The 20,934-nt window shown below is 50.4% G+C and overlaps 3 protein-coding genes across 3 annotated transcripts in view; 2 read left to right on the top strand and 1 right to left on the bottom strand.

The window, feature by feature from the left end:
* The first annotated feature begins 201 nt into the window (after positions 1-201).
* On the top strand, positions 202-7,485 carry RPS15 (ribosomal protein S15). The gene is made up of 4 exons (XM_083484260.1): positions 202-267; positions 3,549-3,634; positions 5,718-5,952; positions 7,319-7,485. Exons 1-4 carry the CDS (start codon positions 265-267, stop codon positions 7,430-7,432), a joined length of 438 nt encoding a protein of 145 aa, XP_083340386.1. The 5' UTR covers positions 202-264; the 3' UTR covers positions 7,433-7,485.
* Positions 7,486-9,171: 1,686 nt separating this feature from the next.
* LOC310697180 (gap junction beta-5 protein-like) lies at positions 9,172-9,840 on the bottom strand (the record flags this gene model as incomplete). The annotated part of the gene is made up of 1 exon (XM_083483502.1): positions 9,172-9,840. One exon carries the CDS (start codon positions 9,838-9,840, stop codon positions 9,172-9,174), a length of 669 nt encoding a protein of 222 aa, XP_083339628.1.
* Positions 9,841-16,397: 6,557 nt separating this feature from the next.
* APC2 (APC regulator of WNT signaling pathway 2) overlaps positions 16,398-20,934 on the top strand; it is a 46,714-nt gene continuing 42,177 nt past the window's right edge. Inside the window, exon 1 of the mRNA XM_083483542.1 lies at positions 16,398-16,592. Coding sequence (XP_083339668.1) covers positions 16,539-16,592 — 54 coding nt within the window. The 5' untranslated portion in view covers positions 16,398-16,538. The remainder of the gene's footprint in view (positions 16,593-20,934) is intronic.

Genomic DNA, 20,934 nt, shown 5'->3' with positions numbered 1-20,934 from the left:
CCCCAGCAGCAGTTTTAAATACCCGGAGGGCGCCACGTTGCAGAACCCCGACTTATTTTGCCGGCGGCTCCTTTAAGAACATCGCGCGTGCGCACAGAGCCGCCCGCCTGCTCTATGGGCGGAAGCCAGCGCCCTTGAAGCCGGCAGTGGGCGTTGCTCTCGCGAAAGGCCTTCCGTTCTGCGCCCGGAAGCCGCCGGCTCTCGCGAGACTAGGAGCCAAGCGCGCGGGATCTCGGCCTTTTCCTGGAGGAGACCGCGGCCAAGATGGTGGGTAGTTTCTGAAGCGGCGCGCAATCCGGCTCCATCCGGCCGGAGGAGGGCGGCGGGGGCCGGCGGGACTTGGCTGTTCGCGGAGTGGGGTCGGGCCCCGGTTATACCGGCGGGGGCAGGAGGGCGGGAGCGGGGTGGGAAGCCCGGCTGGCGGCGAGACTAATGGAGCGGCGGGGTGGCCCAGGCCTAGGCCTGGAAAGGGGTCCTCGGCACGACCATAGCTGTCTCTGCAGCGCCTGATCCCGTGTGGCTTAAGCTCCAGTGCCTGGCGAGGAGGCTCTTAAGGAAACAGTGCCTCTGAGCATGGGCAGAGCGTCCAGCAAGGCTTAAGCTCCAGGGCTTGTATTCTCAAAGCTTTATTCAGAAGGGAGGGGGAGGCTCTTAGGAAAACCGTGTCTCTGAGCATGGGTAGAGTGCCCAGCAAGGCTTAAGATGCAGGACCTGTATTCTCAAAGCTATATTCAAAGGACAGGGGGAGATTCTTAAGGAAACTGTGTCTCTGAGCATGGGCAGAGTGTCCAGCAAGGCTTAAGCTCCTGGGCCTGTATTCTCAAAGGACAAGGGGAGACGCTTAAGAAAACTGTCTCTGAGCATGGGCAGAGTGTCCAGCAAGGCTTAAGCTGCAGGGCCTGTATTTTCAAAGGACAAGGGGAGACTCTTAAGGAAATAGGGTCTCTTGAGCATGGGCAGAGCGTCCAGCAAGGCTTAAGCTCCAGGGCTTGTATTTTCAAAGGACAAGGAGAGACCCTTAAGGAAACTGTGTCTCTGAGCATGGGCAGAGTGTCCAGCAAGGCTTAAGCTTCCGGGCTTGTATTCTCAAAGGACAAGGAGAGACCCTTAAGGAAATCGTGTCTCTGAGCATGGATAGAGTGTCCAGCAAGGCTTAAGCTCCAGGGCTTGTATTCTCAAAGGACAAGGAGAGACCCTTAAGGAAACTGTGTCTCTGAGCATGGGCAGAGCGTCCAGCAAGGCTTAAGCTCCAGGGCTTGTATCTTCAAAGGACAAGGAGAGACCCTTAAGGAAATTGTGTCTCTGAGCATGGGCAGAGTGTCCAGCAAGGCTTAAGCTGCAGTGCCTGTATGCTCAAAGCTTTATTCAGAAGGGAGGGGGAGGCTCTTAGGAAAACCGTGTCTCTGAGCATGGGTAGAGTGCCCAGCAAGGCTTAAGATGCAGGACCTGTATTCTCAAAGCTATATTCAAAGGACAGGGGGAGATTCTTAAGGAAACTGTGTCTCTGAGCATGGGCAGAGTGTCCAGCAAGGCTTAAGCTCCTGGGCCTGTATTTTCAAAGGACAAGGAGAGACCCTTAAGGAAACTGTGTCTCTGAGCATGGGCAGAGCGTCCAGCAAGGCTTAAGCGCCAGTGCCTTTATTTTCAGTTTTCTTCAGAAGGGAGGCGCTTAAAAAAACAACTGTGTCTCTGAGCATGGGTAGAGTGACCAGTAAGGCTTAAGCTGCAGTGCCTGTATTCTCAAAGCTTTATTCAGAAGGGAGGGGGAGACTCTTAAGGAAACTGTTCCTCTGAGCATGGGTAGAGTGTCCAGCAAGGCTTAAGCTCCAGGGTTTGTATTTTCAAAGGACAAGGAGAGACCCTTAAGGAAACTGTGTCTCTGAGCATGGGCAGAGTGTCCAGCAAGGCTTAAGCTGCAGGGCCTGTATTTTCAAAGCTATCTTCAAAGGACCAGGGGAGACCCTTAAGGAAACTGTGTCTCTGAGCATGGGCAGAGCGTCCAGCAAGGCTTAAGCTCCCGGGCCTGTATTCTCAAAGCTTTATTCAGAAGAGAGGGGGAGGCTCTTAGGAAAACTGTTCCTCTGAGCATGGGTAGAGTGCCCAGCAAGGCTTAAGCTGCAGGGGCTGTATTCTCAAAAGACAAGGGGAAACCCTTAAGGAAATTGTGTCTCTGAGCATGGGTAGAGCGTCCAGCAAGCCTTAAGCTGCAGTGCCTGTATTCTCAAAGCTTTATTCAGAAGGGAAGGGGAGGCTCTTAGGAAAACTGTGTCTCTGAGCATGGGTAGAGCGTCCAGCAAGGCTTAAGCTGCAGGGGCTGTATTCTCAAAAGACAAGGGGAAACTCTTAAGGAAATTGTGTCTCTGAGCATGTCCAGCAAGACTTAAGCTCCAGTGCCTTTATTTTCAGTTTTCTTCAGAAGTGAGGCGCTTAAAAAAAACTGTGTTTCTGAGCATGGGTAGAGTGACCAGCAAGGCTGCAGCACGAGAAAGGACTGTTTTCAGATATGGCAGGAGGGGAGAGGAATCCTAGTGCTGGAAAAGGGACCCCAAGGAATATCTAGTTCAGACCCTCCCAACCTTTTCAGACCCAGCACTCACTTTTAACCCAAACGTGCATTTCTTAATCTTTTGCCGCATGTTTGCATGGCGGTGGTCCTGCTCACGAAGAAGCCCGCCTTGCATGCGGCTTCTGTTGGAAGACCGAGGATCCTTTAATGCAGGAATCACAGCAAAGATTAAAAGCCTTTCCCTCCACGCATGTGCAGAATGACCAGCCGGGCAGCCACAGATACCTTCCAAATATTGGGGCGAGAGGGGATGTTAACTTGGTCCCTGAATAGGAGCAGATTTCTAGCAAGCCCCAGAATTTTTTTTCACAAAGTCCAGGTCTACCGTCTTCGGAGAATATGGGCTGAGTGCTGGTGGCGTTCGTACAAGACCGCCTCTGAGCATGAGTAGAGTGTCTTGTGGGGTTTAATAGAATTGTGGGAAGGGACCCCACGTCCTGCAGTGCGGGTGACCCGCATGGGAATTGAACCCGCAACCTTGGCATTATCAGCACCACACTCTAACCAAGCCAGCCAACTGAATTTCAGTTCCTGCGTCTGGGGTCTTTGTGGGGCAGGGAGGAATGCTGCCGTTGCCTCTGAGCGTGATAAGAGTGCTTGGAGGCCTTAAGCGCCAGCAGTTTCTTTCCAAGCCAGGAACCGTGTCGGTTTAGACATTAGCTTCGTTTTATATCCCACTTTTTCCCCCTCAAAGGCGTTCTCTGTGACTTTCTTCCCCTCCTTGTTTAATCCCCACAACAAACCTGTGAGGTCGGCTGAGAGTCAGTGACTGGCCCGGGTTCACCCAGTGAGCTCCATGGAGGGATTTGAACCCTGGTCTTCCAGTTCCCAGTCCAACGCTCTTTAACCACTGCCCTACACTGTCTCTCAAACTGGCAAGGCTTGCCAGGTTGGGGAAACTTGCAGGTGTTTTGGATGAGGGCAGAATGACGTGGGTTTATGTATTTGGTGTGAGCGCCTTTCGTTTTCTCTCCCTGGGCAGGCGGAAGTGGAACAGAAGAAGAAGCGTACCTTCCGGAAGTTCACCTATCGGGGTGTAGACCTGGACCAGCTCCTCGACATGTCCTAGTAAGAGAATCCTCTTCCCTTTCCATCGTTTACACCCTTCCTGTCCCCTGTTCGTACTACATCTCCCACCATCCACAGTCAGCACAGCCGGATGATGCCGTGGGCGGTGGAGGTTGCCACCCATAACCTAGGTAAAGGGACCCCTGACCATTAGGTCCAGTCGTGACCAACTCTGGTGTTGCGGCGCTCATCTCACCTTATTGGCCGAGGGAGCCAGCGTACAGCTTCCGGGTCATGTGGCCAGCAGGACTAAGCCGCTTCTGGCGAACCAGAGCAGCGCACGGAAACGCCGTTCACCTTCCCGCCAGAGTGGTACCTATTTATCTACTTGCACTTGGACGTGCTTTCAAACTGCTAGGTTGGCAGGAGCAGGGACAGAGCAACAGGTTAGCGGAGTCTGTAACCTGAAGCGTATGTAACCCGAGGTACCACTCTATAATGGCATTCATCGCTCCTGCTCAGGCCGCACAGAAAAATACATTTTCGTTCCAGAAAGCCATTCTGACTGTGCAGCTAAAATATAACGGATAGGATTCTGCAGTTGGTGTATTAGTGTGTGAAAACAGTCCTTAGTTGCAAGTGGTTGGGACCCAGGTGCGAAATGCGCCCGGCTGATTCCGAACCCTGCTGTCCTTGCTCTGATTCCCACCCCCTCTGCGCACCTGGGATTGACCACTGACGCCCTTTAACTTCTGCCTGCCCACTTTTGGGATTTAATATATAATGAACTGAAGGAACTTTTTAAGAACACATTCCCGAAAAAAACCAGAGGCTTTTCTATTAGGGATAATAGGGGAGGAAGTAAAAAAGGAGGATTGTAAATTATTTCAACAGTAGCAGCTAGGATCCTTGTGGCTCAAAAGTGGAAATCACAGGAGACCCCAACAGTAATGGAGTGGCAGGCTAAATTTTTTGAGTATACAGAATTAGCTAAAATGACTTATAAAATTCGAGACCAAAAAGGGGCAAAGTCTGAAGAAGAGTGGGGTAAATTTGTTGCATACATAAGAAGTAACTGTAGAAGTCTAAAAACTGTAGCAGGGTTAACATAAATCCTGTGATGCGTATAGAAGGTAAATAAGAATCTGCAAGAGAAGATTTAAAGTAAGAAAACCGAAGCAGGGAAGAAAGGAAGTCTGGGCGTGAAACTACGCAGTGTAAATAAGATAATAGAATCATAGAGTTGGAAGAGACCACAAGGGCCATCGAGTCCAACCCCCTGCCAAGCAGGAAACACCATCAGAGCACTCCTGACATATGGTTGTCAAGTCTCTGCTTAAAGACCTCCAAAGAAGGAGACTCCACCACACTCCTTGGCAGCAAATTCCACTGTCAAACAGCTCTTACTGTCAGGAAGTTCTTCCTAATGTTTAGGGGGAATCTTCTTTCTTGTAGTTTGGATCCATTGCTCCGTGTCCGCTTCTCTGGAGCAGCAGAAAACAACCTTTCTCCCTCCTCTATGTGACATCCTTTTATATATTTGAACATGGCTATCATATCACCCCTTAACCTCCTCTTCTCCAGGCTAAACATGCCCAGCTCCCTTAGCCGTTCCTCATAAGGCATCGTTTCCAGGCCTTTGACCATTTTGGTTGCCCTCCTCTGGACACGTTCCAGTTGGTCAGTGTCCTTCTTGAACTGTGGTGCCCAGAACTGGACACAGTACTCCAGGTGAGGTCTGACCAGAGCAGAATACAGTGGCACTATTACTTCCCTTGATCTAGATGCTATTCTCCTATTGATGCAGCCCAGAATTGCATTGGCTTTTTTAGCTGCCGCGTCACACTGTTGGCTCATGTCAAGTTTGTGGTCAACCAAGACTCCCAGATCCTTTTCACATGTACTGCTCTCAAGCCAGGTGTCACCCATCTTGTATTTGTGCCTCTCATTTTTTTTGCCCAAGTGCAATACTTTACATTTCTCCCTGTTAAAATTCATCTTGGTTTTTTTTCACTACATTGACATAAAATGATGATTGTAAAAGATTAACTTTTGTTTGTGAAAAACTCAATAAAAAGCATTTTTTTAAAAAAGTTCTGCCTGCCCTTGAACTTCTGCCTGACCTTTCCTTTTCCGTCCCCAGCGAGCAGCTGATGCAGCTGTACAGCGCCCGCCAGCGCCGGCGGCTGAATCGGGGCCTGCGCCGCAAGCAGCACTCCCTCCTCAAGCGGCTGCGCAAGGCCAAGAAGGAAGCCCTGCCCATGGAGAAGCCTGAGGTGGTGAAGACCCACCTGCGGGACATGATTATCCTTCCGGAAATGGTGGGAAGCATGGTTGGCGTGTACAATGGGAAGACCTTCAACCAGGTGGAAATCAAGGTGAGGAGGGCTGGTGGCTGGGGAGGAACAGCTTCTTCTTAGTATTATTTATTGAATTTATATAATGCCCTGTACCCAGGGGTCTCAGGGCGCTTCACAGAGTAAAATCGAGATACAAAACCACAAAATACATAATAGAAATTAAAACAACAACCCAATAGCCTCCCCCCCAACAAAACAAAAACACATTTTATAGGGACACAGGATGTAAATCAGATCAACCAAAGGCCTGGTTAAAAGGGAACCTAAAGGTGTATAATGAAGGCGCCAGGCGAACTTCCCTGGGGAGAGCGTTCCACAGACAGGGAGCCACTGCAGAGAAGGCCCCGCTCTCGTGTTGCCACCCTCGGGACCTTTTGAGGAGGAGGCACACGAAGGAAGGCCTCAGAAGATGATCTCGGGGTCCGGGTAGGTTCATCTGGAAAGTGGCAGTCCATGAGGTATTGTGGTCCTGAACCGTTTATAAGGCTTTGTAGGTCAAGACCAGCACTTTGAATTGGGCCCAGAATTGCAGAGTTGGAAGAGACCACAAGGGTCGTACGTCTTGAATCTCTCTGAAATTGTAATTAAAAGAGCTTGCAAACTGAACAATCAAATAAATTTAGCAAGTTGGTGCCTAATTAATCATAAGGCAGTAATGTCAACATGGCTTTAAGGTTAAAAGCGTTCTCTTATTAAAAAATCAGCATCTACCAGATTTGCAAAATTGGGAAATTCCGCGGTTGTAGAAATTGCATTGCCAGCCACTGCCCAACTTTTTGTGTCAACGCAACACAAACTCTTGACTCCCAATACAGAGTCTCAAATCTCACTATGCAGACTGATAGGGATTTTTAAGGTCTAACGTGGACCACATTTGTCACCCATTTAATTGTCTCAGCATTTCTTTTCATTTAACAAAATGCATTCACCACTTGATGGTTTTAAAAGCAAACAAACCCACAAACATTCTAAGCAGTTTAGTAAACCCCCCCAGGTAAAGAAAAGCAATTTTGCCAACCATCTAGCCGTTCCCCTTTGCATTAACTGCCTCCATCACCAAACTTTGCTGTTCTTCTGGTGTGATTGTTTTACTCTTCTTTTCAGCATCCTTGACACAAAGCTAACCTTGCAATTGCATAGGTCTTGAGTCCTTTCACAGAAAGCAGTTCATAAATATATTGAATACATTATTTCTTCCTCGTTCGATTTATTAGTTTCTTGTGACTTGTGCTATTTAAGAACAAAAAAAATATTGTGCCTTTAAAAATTCAGGCAGAACGTTCGCATTCTTCTGCAGATAAAGTTCATGTGCACAAATGAAAAACAACCTCCAGGAAGATTGCCAGAGTGCTAACGAATCTCGTTTCCCTCCTTTCTCTTTCAGCCTGAAATGATTGGCCACTATTTGGGAGAGTTCTCCATCACTTACAAGCCCGTTAAGCACGGCCGACCTGGAATCGGGGCCACCCATTCCTCTCGGTTCATTCCTCTGAAGTAAGGGGACTTTGAAAGAGTTGTGTCTCTCGTGTAAATAAAAGGGTTTCCCAACAATATTGCCTGCATTGCTTTTGGATGGGGGCATTCCTGAACAATTTCTCTTGCACTCTCCGAATTACACTTGCGGTGGTGAGCAACAAGAAAACCCGATTTCACCTCATGACACTGGGATTTTTCCTCTGGTGTTGACTGCACCATAGTAGAATTTCTGAGTTGGGCTGCTGCCTATAGAAATGTGGGGCTCTATATATGCTGTGTCTTTTTTAAAATAAAATACCGGTAACTAGGAGGACTAGAATAATAATAATGATATTATTGTTATCATTATTATTTATTCCCCAGCCACTCTGGGCAGCTTAAAGGTAGAGGGTAAAGGGACCCCTGACCATTAGGTCCAGTCATGGCCGACTCTGGGGTTGCGGCGCTCATCTCGCTTTACTGGCCGAGGGAGCCGGCGTACAGCTTCCGGGTCATGTGGCCAGCAGGACTAAGCCGCTTCTGGCGAACCAGAGCAGCGCATGGAAACGCCGTTTACTTTCCCCAGGAGCGGTACCTATTTATCTACTTGCACTGGTGTGATTTCGAACTGCTAGGTGGGCAGGAGCTGGAACTGAGCAAGGGGAGCTCACCCCGTCGTAGGGATTTGAACCGCCGGTGTTGAGGAAAACCTACATTTCTCAAGATGCGTTTTTGTATGCCCTTCAACACTTTATAATAGTAATAATAATAAATTTTATTTATACCCTGCCCTCCTCAGCCAAGACCGGGCTCCGGGTGGCTAACACAAAATATAAAAACAATTGATTGAAATACAGCCTAAAAAACAAGATTAAAATACAACATGAAAACATGAAAATGCAGCCTCATTTCAGTGGAAACTCAAAAACTTTTTTGGGGATGAAAACGTCAAGTCTTCACCAAGGCTAACTATCCAGACTGGTCCTACATGGGCCAGAAAAAAGCCAGGGAAGTCCCCAAATAGGAGTTCCAACGCAGAAGGAGAAAGGAAAAAAGAAAGAGGGGGAGGGAATCAAATTATAGATATAAACATGGTGGGTGGGTGCCTTGGGGCTCATGCCAGATGGACTCATGGACGAGGATTAAAGACAAGATGCAGCCGCCCTCCTGCCCAGAAAACTTAACTTGAAGTGACCCTGAAGAGAAAGCTGAAGACTTGATGACTTATAGCAGCTAAGGCTGAGCATCCAGTCTGGAGTGGGTCAGGGCAGCCCCAGGTCATCTCAGATTGGGTTGGGTTCACTCAGAGCCACCTGGAGCTGTGAAAATTACGTAAAGGTACCCCTGACCATTAGGTCCAGTCGTGACCTACTCTGGGGTTGCGGCGCCCATCTCGCTTTACTGGCAGAGGGAGCCGGCGATGTAATAATGATAATAATAATTTATTATTTGTACCCTGCCCATCTGGCTGGGTTTCCCCAACCACTCTGGGCGGCTCCTGAATATTAAAAACACAATAAAACATCAAACATTTAAAAACTTCCCTAAACAGGGCTGCCTTCAGATATCTTCTAAAGTCAGATAGTTGTTTGTTTCCTTGACATTTGAAGGGAGGGCGCCACCACCGAGAAGGCCCTCTGCCTGGTTCCCTGTAACCTCACTTCTCGCAGGGAGGGAACCGCCAGGAGGCCCTCGGAGCTGGACCCCAGTGTCCGGGCTGAACGATGGGGGTGGAGACGCTCGTTCAGACGTCGGTGGCCGCTGCTGGCCGGCTGGGAGGTGTCAAACATCTGGCATCAAGAGAGGCCGTTCCAGTTGACCCTTCCCTGGGCCCGATGCGCAGTGAAAGGTTTCGGATGCCGCTGAGTACAGCCCGGGGAGGCACAGCGCAACGGAGGCCCAGGAAGCCCCAGCTACGAAGAGGTTGAACGCGTCTTTCCAGTTGGCTTGCTCAATGGTGCACAGAACCCCATCGGGACAGGAGACGGACGGAGGGCAGCGGAGTTGTGGCGGGTAGCGAGCGTAGAGTCCGTGGAAAACCGCCAGGAAGATCCCTTCCAGGGCTGCTTTGGCCAGGAGGGTGAGCCAGTGCAGCTGCTGCAGCCGCCTCTTGCCGTGGGGCAGGCCCCGCCTCCAGCCACTCCTTCCCTGGAAGCTGGGCGGGCGGAAAACGCAAGAGCAGGCCGTGCCGTGGGTCAGGAGACTGGCCATCTGCAGGAGGAAGAGGTTGAAGGGGGAGACCGGGAAGGCGGCGTCGAAACAGGCCAAGAGGCAGCCCCGGGAAGCGGTGTCGCAGCGCAGGTCCCCTGCCTCGTCCCGCCAAAGGGTTCTTGCACCCAGGGCCAGGGATCCGAGCCGGACCGCAGCAAACAGCGCCAGGCCAGCACGGCACAGCCTGGGCGCCTGCCCGCTGGTGCCGCTCAGGACGGTCAGAAACACTTCTGTCCCCATGGGTCCCAGCAGGAACGGCTTTCCACTGCAATCAAAATTATTCATATTATTCCTGTAAAGGTGTACTATTTATACCCCGCCCATCTGACCGGGTCGCCCCAGCCGCTCTGTGTGGCTTCCAACATATATAAAATACAGTGGTACTTTGGGTTAAGTACTTAATTCGTTCCGGAGGTCTGTTCTTAACCTGAAACTGTTCTTAACCTGAAGCGCCACTTTAGCTAATGGGGCCTCCTGCTGCTGCCGCGCCGCCGGAGCACAATTTCTGTTCTCATCCTGAAGCAAAGTTCTTAACCTGAAGCACTATTTCTGAGTTAGCAGAGTGTGTAACCTGAAGTGTATGTAACCTGAAGCGTATGTATCCCGAGGTACCACTGTAATATATAAAGGTAAGGTAAAAGACCCCTGGACAGTTAAGTCCAGTCAAAGGCGATTATGCGGTTGCGGCACTCATCTCGCTTTCAGGCCGAGGGAGCCGGCGTTAGTCCACAGTCAGCTTTCGGGTCATGTGGCCAGCAGGACTAAACTGCTGGTGCAACGGTACACCGTGATGGAAACCAGAGCGCACGGAAACGCTGTTTACTTTCCCACCGCAGTGGTACCTCTTTATCTACTTGCACTGGCGTGCTTTTGAACTGCTAGGTTGGCAGGAGCTGGGACCAAGCAACGGGAGCTCACTCTGTCGCAGGGATTCGAACCGCCAACCTTCCGATTGGCAAGCCCAAGAGGCTCTGTGGTTTAGACCACAGCGCCACCCGCGTCCCTGCAATTATTGCTGTATGATCTATTATTATTATTATTATTATCATCATATTTCTTTACGTCCTCTTTTCCCCCTAACAGGGGATTTTATTGCAGATAGCTCAGTCTGGTAGAGCATGAGATTCCTGATCTCTGGGTTGTGGGTTCGAGCCCTGAATTGTGCGAAAGATTCCTGTATTTCAGAGGGGTTGGACCAGATCAATGTTTCCCAAACTCCAGCTACAGTTCCTATCTTCCCTAGCTAGCAAGACCAGCAGTCAGATGATGGGAGTTGTGGTCCAAAAACAACTAGAGGACCCAAGTTTGGAAACCAGAGGCAGGATTAGGGTTTGAGGAGAGTTACAGGGGCCAATTGGAGGGGTACAGAGGGACGCATTCTGTGGTTTTGCCCCCTCCGGTGAAAGACAACAATGATCCCTGTTTTAGCTGAAACACAAGAATGAAACTCCCTCAAAACAGTTCAGCCCAAGTACCGTTTTTGAGAAAGGACTGGCATCTTCAGCCCAGGACTAAGGTAAAGGTAAAGGGACCCCTGACCATTAGGTCCAGTTGTGACCGACTCTGGGGTTGCGGCGCTCATCTCACTTTATTGGCCGAGGGAGCCGGTGTACAGCTTCCGGGTCGTGTGGCCAGCAGGACTAAGCCGCTTCTGGCGAACCAGAGCAGCGCACGGAAACGCCGTTTACCTTCCCGCCAGAGCAGTACCTATTTATCTACTTGCACTTTGACGTGCTTTCGAACTGGAGCAGGGGACTGAGCAATGGGAGCTCACCCGGCGGGGATTCGAACCGCCGACCTTCTGGTTGGCAAGCCCTAGGGTCTGTGGTTTAACCCACAGCGCCACCCGCGTCCCTCAGCCCAGGACTAGAGACGTTGAAACAGAAAAAAACATTCTGCCACAGCTTTAGAAAGAGATTGAAGGGACAAAGCAAAGTCTGCAAGTTCGAGTTTTCAGCGCAATCCGTACCTGGCAGGGCGGCCGTCTCTGGATCTGAAAGGCTGCGTAGATCTGTTTCTCGAGGCCGGTTTTATCTTCTAAAGGGAGCAAAACGGCCTGAAGACGGTCAGAAGTCCTTCATCTTCCAGGCTGCCTCTCTGAAGCTGCCCTTCCTGGGATCAAGGGCAGCAGTTAAGAGACCAGGAAATCTCTCCTGTGGGTGTATTTTGATATAAACAAGGCAGCGTCTTCAGCACAAGGGTGGGGATTCCTGTCCAAGTGAGTTTGAAGCAGTCGAGACAAAGGGAGGTGTGCTCAGTTGTCGTCTTCTTCAGAAACACCTGAAGGAAGGAATTTCAGAAATAGACTGGAAAGAGAAGCTGCTGAATTGCAACTCATTACCAAACTTAAAACCATGGAGAGACCTGGTATGAATAAAGACATTGGATTCTTATCTCATTATACATGACTAAGCCATTTTTCACCTTCTCACCCCTTGCCTTTTCCTGTAAGACCTATTGCAGTCGTTAAGAGTCGTCAACAGGCTCATCTCAGCTATCTGCCAATCTCCCATTCCCACCACCCTTCTGAGTAATACCCCTCCCCACCTTCTCACTATATAGAAGGGTCTGGCAACTTCTGTTTCAGAGTATCTGAAGAAGTGTGCATGCACACGAAAGCTCATACCAAGAACTAACTTAGTTGGTCTTTAAGGTGCTACTGGAAGGAATTTTTTTATTTTGACTATGGCAGACCAACACGGCTACCTACCTGTAACTAGAAGGCAGGGTTGTTCTTTGCAGTTTGAAGTGGATATACAGCGGTACCTTGGTTTATGAACTTTATCCGTTCCGGAAGTCCGTTCTGAAACCAAAGCGTTCTTCAACCAAGGCGCGCTTTCCCATAGCAGCGGGGAACACAATTTACAACAACAACAATCTTTATTACGGTCCAGAGACCCAACAAAGCAATACACAGTTCATACAGCCTACCTCCAGGTTAAACAAGCATTTTGTTCAGAATGTACAAATATTTACAAATAATAATAATAATAATTTATTTATACCCCGCCCTTCCCGGTTCAGAAAACCGGGCTCAGGACGGCTAACAACAAATTTAAACAATCGATGCAACAAAAACCAGTATAAAATACAAAATAAAACATGAATAACAATAAAATCAGAATTCAAAAATCAATTTTGGGGGGAAATCCATCCAATAAACATTAGATGATCACCAGGGCTAGCTGGCTAAATTAGTCCTATTTGGGCCAGCGAGGAGACCAGGGTAGAATTAGCCGTGGGATCCCAGAGCGGGGAGTCTTCATAAAAAGGGGAGGGGGAGGGAAGAGAAGGGAAATAAAAGATCAGGCTGAATTCAAATTAAAGGCCAGGCGGAATAGCTCTGTCTTACAGGCCCTGCAGAAGGAGGTTAAATCCTGCAGGTCCCTAGTCTCATGGGACAGAGCATTCCACCAGGTCGGAGCCACCACTGAGAAGGCCCTGGCCCTGGTGGAGGATAGTCTGACTTCCTTAGGGCCCGGGACCTCTAAACTATGAATACTCATGGACCTTAAGGTCCTCTGCAGGGCATGAAATGGAACACAATCAACAGGAAGCGAAACGTGTTCTTATTCCAAGGCAAAGTTCACAAACCAAAACACTTACTTCCGGGTTTGCAGCGTTCTTAACCCAAGTCATTCATAAACTAAGCTGTTCTTAAACCAAGCTACCATTGTAAGTGTTTTGTTTCCTGGGCAGGCAAATGCAAATGCCAGCTTTGAACCTTAGAAGAACATCGGAAGAGCCCGGTTTATTTGTTTCGTAAAATTTATGAGTTAAAAAGGTAAAGGGACCTGTGACCATTAGGTCCAGTTGTGGCCGACTCTGGGGTTGTGGCGCTCATCTCACTTTACTGGCCGAGGGAGCCGGCGTCCAGCTTCCAGGTCATGTGGCCAGCAGGATTAAGCCGCTTCTGGCAAACCAGAGCAGCGCACGGAAACGCCGTTTACCTTCCCGCCGGAGCGGTACCTATTTATCTACTTGCACTTTGAGGTGCTTTCGAACTGCTAGGTTGGCAGGAGCAGGGACTGAGCAACAGGAGCTCACCCCGTCATTGCGGGGATTCGAACCCACAGCGCCACCCGAGTCCCTCATAAGTGTGGGCTGAAAGCAGGTTAAAACTCGCACCAACTGTCAGGAGAGCGTGCAGGAGCCAGGCCCTGGGATCAGTAGGACTTTGCAGGACTGGGGCCTTCCTAAGTTTGTTCTGAAGAGGCAAGGTGAAGCCGCACAGGTGAGGCCGATTGGTAACTCACAGCACCTGGTGGCAAGAGCCGGGAAGGGATATAAGGTCAGCATTTCCCTTCGGCTCTTTGCCACAGCAACACGTTCCCTGCCTTGCTGCGTTTGGCTTCTTGCTTCCTGATTCTCGGACCTTGGCTCCTTGCTCCTCGACCCTCGGACCCTTGACTTCATAACTCCTTGCTTCCTGACCCTCGGACCCTTGACTTCATGACTCCTTGCTCCTCGACCCTCGGACCCTTGACTTCGTGACTCCTTGCTTCTCGACCCTCGGACCCCTGGCTTCGTGACTCCTTGCTTCCTGACCCTCGGACCCCTGGCTTCGTGACTCCTTGCTTCTCGACCCTCGGACCCTTGACTTTGTGACTCCTTGCTTCCTGACCCTCGGACCCCTGGCTTCGTGACTCCTTGCTTCCTGACCCTCAGACCCTTGACTTTGTGACTCCTTGCTTTCTGACCCTCGGACCCCTGGCTTCGTGACTCCTTGCTCCTCGACCCTCGGACCCCTGGCTTCGTGACTCCTTGCTCCTCGACCCTCGGACCCTTGACTTCGTGACTCCTTGCTTCCTGACCCTTAGACCCCTGACTTCGTGACTCCTTGCTCCTCGACCCTCGGACCCCTGGCTTCGTGACTCCCTGCTTCCTGACCCTCAGACCCCTGGCTTCTGGACTCTCATTCCTGCTCCCACCCCGCCATCTTGCCCCTGTTCCCGACGTCCTCAGCCAGGACTTCCTCAGCCAGGATCGCCCATAGACACCGATTTTCTGAGCATCTGAGGAGGCCTGCCTAAACCCAAAAACCTTCGTAGCAGGCGCTGAAAAGAGCGCAGCGAAGGCTCAGCATCAAGTGGCAGGGAGTTCCAAAGTCAAAGTGCCGCCACGCGAAAGGTTCGAGTCCTTAGAAATGTGGAGCGGGCCTTTTGTGGCGCCTGCAGCAGTGGCGGCAGTTCCGCAGACTTTTCAAAGGTTGGTTGGGCAAATAAAGGGTCAGGCCGATCCCAAACGGGGGCCCCCCTCTATTCTGTTCTCACTGTGTCCAGCCAGATGCCCCCAAGGGAAGCGCCCCCCCAGTAAGATCTGTGCAAGAGCAACTCAGGGTACCCCTGTGGGGCTAGGCAGCCCTGTTCTGCCACCCCTCGCCTGCAGAGCCGGCAGCCCCTCACCCTTTTTCAAACATCCTCCTCTCTCCTTGGGAGACCTCTGGGTAGCCACAATGCCTTCCCTCTGAGCTGCCCCAAAGAGAGGTGCCTCTTCACACTGCCCCACAGGGGCCTGGCATGCACCCCCTGCCCAGCCCCAGAGGCACCATTCACCCACGGAGCTTGCAGGGCTGCTGCAACAAACAACCTCGCAAGCCTTGCGGAGGCAGAGACGCCAGAGGGCAACAGAGGAGGGAGCGAAGGAAGGAAAGAAAGGGACAGAGGCCAGTGTTGACCATCATTCTGGGCACCCCAGGGTGGGTTAAAAGCCACTGGTATATGCTGACCGCCGGCCCTTCCCCAGAGTTTTCAGGGAAGGGGCATTTCCAGCTCACCTGGCGATGCTTTTGGCACAGGTGGGCAGGTATGACCCCTTCATTTATCACTGCCTTGCCATGGCGAAGGGGCTTGAATAACTCAGAGAAGCTATGAACTATGCCATGCAGGGCCACCCAAGATGGACAGGTCATAGTGGAGAGTTTTGACCAAACGTGATCCACCTGGAGCAGGAACCGGCAAGCCACTCCAGTATCCCTGCCAAGAAAATCCATGGACAAAGACAACAGGCATATCAAAGTTATGACGCTGGAAGATGAGCCCCTCAGGTCGGAAGGCGTCCAACATGCTACTGGGGAAGAGCGGAGGACAAGTACAAGTAGATTCAGAGCTGATGAAGCGGCTGGGCCAAAGCCGAAAGGTCGCTCAGTTGCGGATATGCCTGGAAGCGAAAGGAAAGTCTAATGCTGTAAAGAAAAATATTGCATAGGAACCTGGAATGTAAGAACCATGTACCTGGGTAAGTTGGATTGTGGTCAAAAATGAGATGGCAAGAATAAATATTGACATCCTGGGCATCAGTGAACTAAAATGGACGGGAATGGGCGAATTCAGTTCGGAGGACCAATCCATTCTGAAGGAAATCAGTCCTGAGTGCTCACTGGAAGGTCAGATCCTGAAGCTGAGGCTCCAAGACTTTGGCCCCCTCATGAGAAGAGAAGACTCCCTGGAAAAGACCCTGATGTTGGGAAAGATGGAGGGCACAAGGAGAAGGGGACGACAGAGGACGAGATGGTGGGACAGTGTTCTCGAAGCTACAAATATCAGTTTGACCAAACTGCGGGAGGCAGTGGAAGACAGGAGGGCCTGGCGTGCTCTGGTCCAGGGGGTCACGAAGAGTCGGACACGACTAAACAACTCAACAACAACAAAACAAAGGGCAGGTATGAAAGCAGGGTCATCGTTTGGAAAATAAAAATAAAATTTGCAGATTGCCTTGCAGCCTCCTCCTCTGATATTTGGCTCCTGCAATATTCTCTCGGCCACATTTCCCCCCCCTAGCAACCCGGTGGACTGACTCTGCACCGCTCCCTAGCGCTCGCTGGAGAGCGCTGCCGCCTCCGTCCTTGCCAGAGCCAGCCAGCCAGCCAAGCCCATCTGCATCCATCAGAGAGGGAGGGGGGAATCAGCCAAAGGGTGGCAGAGAATGCAGAGAACTACATGGGCTTGTTCTGGGTTCTGTCCTTCCTCCATTCAACCTTCTTTGGTGATGAGGTAAGACCCCTTCATCTTTTTCCTTTCGCTGCCTTTCTTCTTAAAGAGATGCACCTGTGTTTTCCAATATGCTTTCTCTCCTGCTCTCAAACGATAGCCGTCGACGGCAAACAAAAAAGCTTCAATCTGTGTGTTTTTTTCCTAATGCAACCGCTGGCCCTCTCAGCTTGCGGGTTTAGAAAACCAGGGACAGCCCTAGGGGGAACCGGGAGCAGAAAATTCAGGGTGCAAGCGGTGGAGGGTGGCAGGGATGCTTGTTTTTTTAATTTTGCAAGGTCCAGATTGTGGTGTTGAAGCCTGGGCTTGTTCACGCTGCGGCGGTGGCCCCCGGACCCACAATTTCATTTCGTGTGTGTTTTAAACGATGGCCAATATTGTGCTTTAGTTGTTGCAACCTCCTTTGGTGAGAAATCGTTTGGCTGTCTGTCTGTCTGTCTGTCTCGCTGTCTGTTTTTCCATCCATCTCGCTGTCGTGATAACAGACACACAAACACCTCCTCTTCGCAAAAGGGACGAGGGATGGGAATCTGTTTTTGTTGCCTAGCGATGACAATTCCAGACAAAGGTGTGTTGGGAGGCAATAGGCAGTGTGTGTGTGTCTCTCTGTGTGTAGATTTGATGCTGGTCCAAAATGGAGCGCCATTCTCCCCCACCGCCCCTTTCCAAAAGGCTTGGCCGGTTGGCTAACGTCCACAGGGAAGGCAAAGGGAGAGAGGCCGAAAATGAACGTCTCCGAGTTTAGCCAAATGACACCAACGCCCTGGAAGAAAGAAAAAACAACACATGTGAGCATTCGGAATGGGTTTGCTGGATCCGTCCCAAAAAACCAGCCCATCTAATAGAGCGCTCTGTGTCCAGAAGTGCTTGGACACATGCCCTCTGGAAAAACCGATGCAGACAACAAAGACGGTAAAGGAACGCCCCTGGTTTGCATCCCTGGCGTTTTTGCGGTAGACTGCCCTCGCCCAGGAGGCTCCATTTTGCTGCTGGAATGACTTTGCGTGTTGTAAGGCTCAGAGCCGGGGATGTTTGATGCACAATAACAAAACAATGTGTGCTCTTTCGATTGCATCAGTTGCCTTATACGGAGTCGGTACCCCCGTGGTTCCACCTATCCCAGTGCTGTCCGCACGGACTGGCAGCAGCTGTCCAGGGGTTTCAGGCAGGGGGGATCTTCTGCATGTCACAGGCCTTGCCTTAAAAAGAAAGCAGGATTCTAGTCCTCACCGCTTTGAACTACAAGGCCGAAATGAACAGAACGCTGCCTTAGACCATGGCTCCATCTAGTGCAATATTCCCCACACGGACTGGCAACAGCTCTCTAAGGTTTCAGGCGGGGGGAATGCCAAGGGTGGAACCTGGCATGGACGCCCTACCACTTAGCTAAAGCCTCTTTACATTTATAATTCAGTAGATATAAAGAAACAATCCTTAAACCATCCTATATGATGTTTTTATATGTGCTGGAAGCCGGCAAGATTGGCTAGGGAAACCCCAGCCAGATGGGTGGGGTATAAATAAAATTAGTATTAGTATTAACAACCACTCCTGTCAGGTAATCCGGTATTATTATCATCCATATTTTTTGGTGGGAAGGGAGAGACAAAGACCTGCCTCAACCCATCCATTGTGAGTTCCATACAGAGACAACATTCGAACTCAGCACTTGCTGACTCTTAGGTCAATCTCTTGAGTCCTCGGTTCGGAACGGCGATCTGGTGCCATCCCCAAAGCAAACTGGTTTGTCTCCCGTTCCTTTCCACCACCCCAAAGATAACTACCGTATTTTTCACTCTCTAAGACTCACTTTTCCCCTCCTAAAAAGTAAGGGGAAATGTGTGTGCGTCTTATGGAGCAAATTCAGGCTGCGCAGCTATCCCAGAAGCCAGAACAGCAAGAGGGGTTGCTGCTTTCGCTGCGCAGCGATCCCTCTTGCTGTTCTGGCTTCTGAGATTCAGAATTTTTTTCCCCTTCTTTTCCTCCTCCAAAAACTAGGTGCGTCTTGTGGTCTGGTGCGTCTTATAGAGCGAAAAATACGGTAGATTCTACAGCAATCTCACTGGTTACTAAGCTGATCTCAGGCCAGGAGGTTGTTAGGCAAGCCTTTGTCCCAAGGTTAGAGTTACCTGCATCGACACTGTCCAGATCTGTGCTCACGTGAACTTCGAGGGCTTAGGAAAGGGGTGGGATTTATTTATTATTTTAGGGTGGGGAGAAAGAGAGGCTTGTGTTTGCTCTTCACAGGAACTTTGGAAAGGACTTGTTGTTGTTGTTGTTTAGTCGTTTCGTTGTGTCCGCCTCTTCGTGACCCCCTGGACCAGAGCACGCCAGGCCCTCCTGTCTTCCACTGCCTCCCGCAGTTTGGTCAAACTCATGCTGGTCGCTTTGAGAACACTGTCCCACCATCTCGTCCTCTGTCCTCCCCTTCTCCTTGCGCCCTCCATCTTCCCCAGCATCAGGGTCTTTTCCAGGGAGTCTTCTCTTCTCATGCGGTGGCCAAAGTCTTGGAGCCTCAGCTTCAGGATCTGTCCTTCCAGTGAGCACTCAGGGCTGATTTCCTTCCGAATGGAGAGGTTTGACCTTCTTGCAGTCCATGGGACTCTCAAGAGTCTCCTCCAGCACCAGAATTCTAAAGCATCCATTCTTCGGCAATCAGCCTTCTTGATGGTCCAGCTCTCACTTCCATACTTGGAAAGGACTGGCCTTTGTGAAATAGCCTGCGAGAAACCTTTCTGAACATTTGCTCTTAAATGAGACGGCAGATTCAGGGAGGGTCCTGAATAATAATAATAAAAATAAGAATAATGAATTTTTATTTGTACCCCGCCTTCCCCAGCCGGAACTGGGCTCAGGGCGGCTAACATCATAACAGACTGCCTTATCCGCTATCTAGCTCTGCACAGACTGGCAGCAGTGTTCCAGAGTTTCAGTACGGAGACATTCGCTGCATCCCAAACGTCAAAGGATTTGGAATGCAAGTGTAAAGAGGAGAAGAGGAGGTTAAGGGGTGATATGATAGCCATGTTCAAATATATAAAAGGATGTCACATAGAGGAGGGAGAAAGGTTGTTTTCTGCTGCTCCAGAGAAGCGGACACGGAGCAATGGATCCAAACTACAAGAAAGAAGATTCCACCTAAACATTAGGAAGAACTTCCTGACAGTAAGAGCTGTTTGACAGTGGAATTTGCTGCCAAGGAGTGTGGTGGAGTCTCCTCCTTTGGAGGTCTTTAAGCAGAGGCTTGACAACCATATGTCAGGAGTGCTCTGATGGTGTTTCCTGCTTGGCAGGGGGTTGGACTCGATGGCCCTTGTGGGCTCTTCCAACTCTAGGATTCTATGATTCTAAAGTCAAAAAAGGGTTTGCTTTCAGAGGGCTGACTGCCTTCTGAGTAGCCCATCCCCTATGTTGCTTCAGGCGGATCTCAGATATTAGGGAGCAGGTCTGGAAGGCGAGATACCCAAAGCCGTCAGTCGCTCATCCAGAGATGCGACAGGCCGCCTCTTCTCTTGAGGTGGAGATTATTCTGTGTCCGCCTCTTCGGGATAACCCAGTACAGTGGTACCTCGGGTTAAGTACTTAATTCATTCCAGAGGTCCATTCTTAACCTGAAACTGTTCTTAACCTGAAGCACCACTTTAGCTAATGGGGCCTCCTGCTGCCGCCGCGACGCCAGAACACGATTTCTGTTCTCATCCTGAAGCAAAGTTCTTAACCCGAGGTGCTATTTCTGGGTTAGCGGAGTCTGTAACCTGAAGCGTATGTAACCCGAGGTACCACTGTACAGAGATTCAACAGAGCACTCCATCCCCAGTGGAGGCGGATGGGAAGGAACCGGGGACTCATACAGAGAGGCTGGTGAGGAGCAGAGATGGATTTTCAGCGCAAGTGTCCCTTGTATGTGGTTAGGACAGAGGGACTTGCGCAGAGAGCCACCTCTGTACAGAGAAGTTGACCGGAGCACAGCAGGGACTCATGCAGAGAGGCAGCAGCCGCCCTCCTTTTGCACTTGAGACGCGTACATTAATCCCTTCCCCGGTTTGGAAGCCGCTGAGAGACACGCACGCTTTTTATAATTTTAAAAAACAAAAACCCAGAAGGCTGATCGCCAAAGAAGGCATGCTTTTGAATTTTGGTGCTGGAGGAGACTCTTGAGAGTCCCATGGACTGCAAGGAGATCCAACCTCTCCATTCTGAAGGAAATCAGCCCTGAGTGCTCACTGGAAGGACAGATCCTGAAGCTGAGGCTCCGAGTTTGGCCACCTCAGGAGAAGAGAAGACTCCCTGGAAAAGACCCTGATGCTGGGAAAGATGGAGGGCGCAAGGAGAAGGGGACGACGGA

This window comes from Podarcis liolepis (genome assembly GCF_965112155.1).
Source record: "Podarcis liolepis genome assembly, chromosome: 18".
Taxonomy (NCBI): Eukaryota; Metazoa; Chordata; class Lepidosauria; order Squamata; family Lacertidae; genus Podarcis; species Podarcis liolepis.
This window is presented reverse-complemented; position numbering and strand designations above follow the sequence as displayed.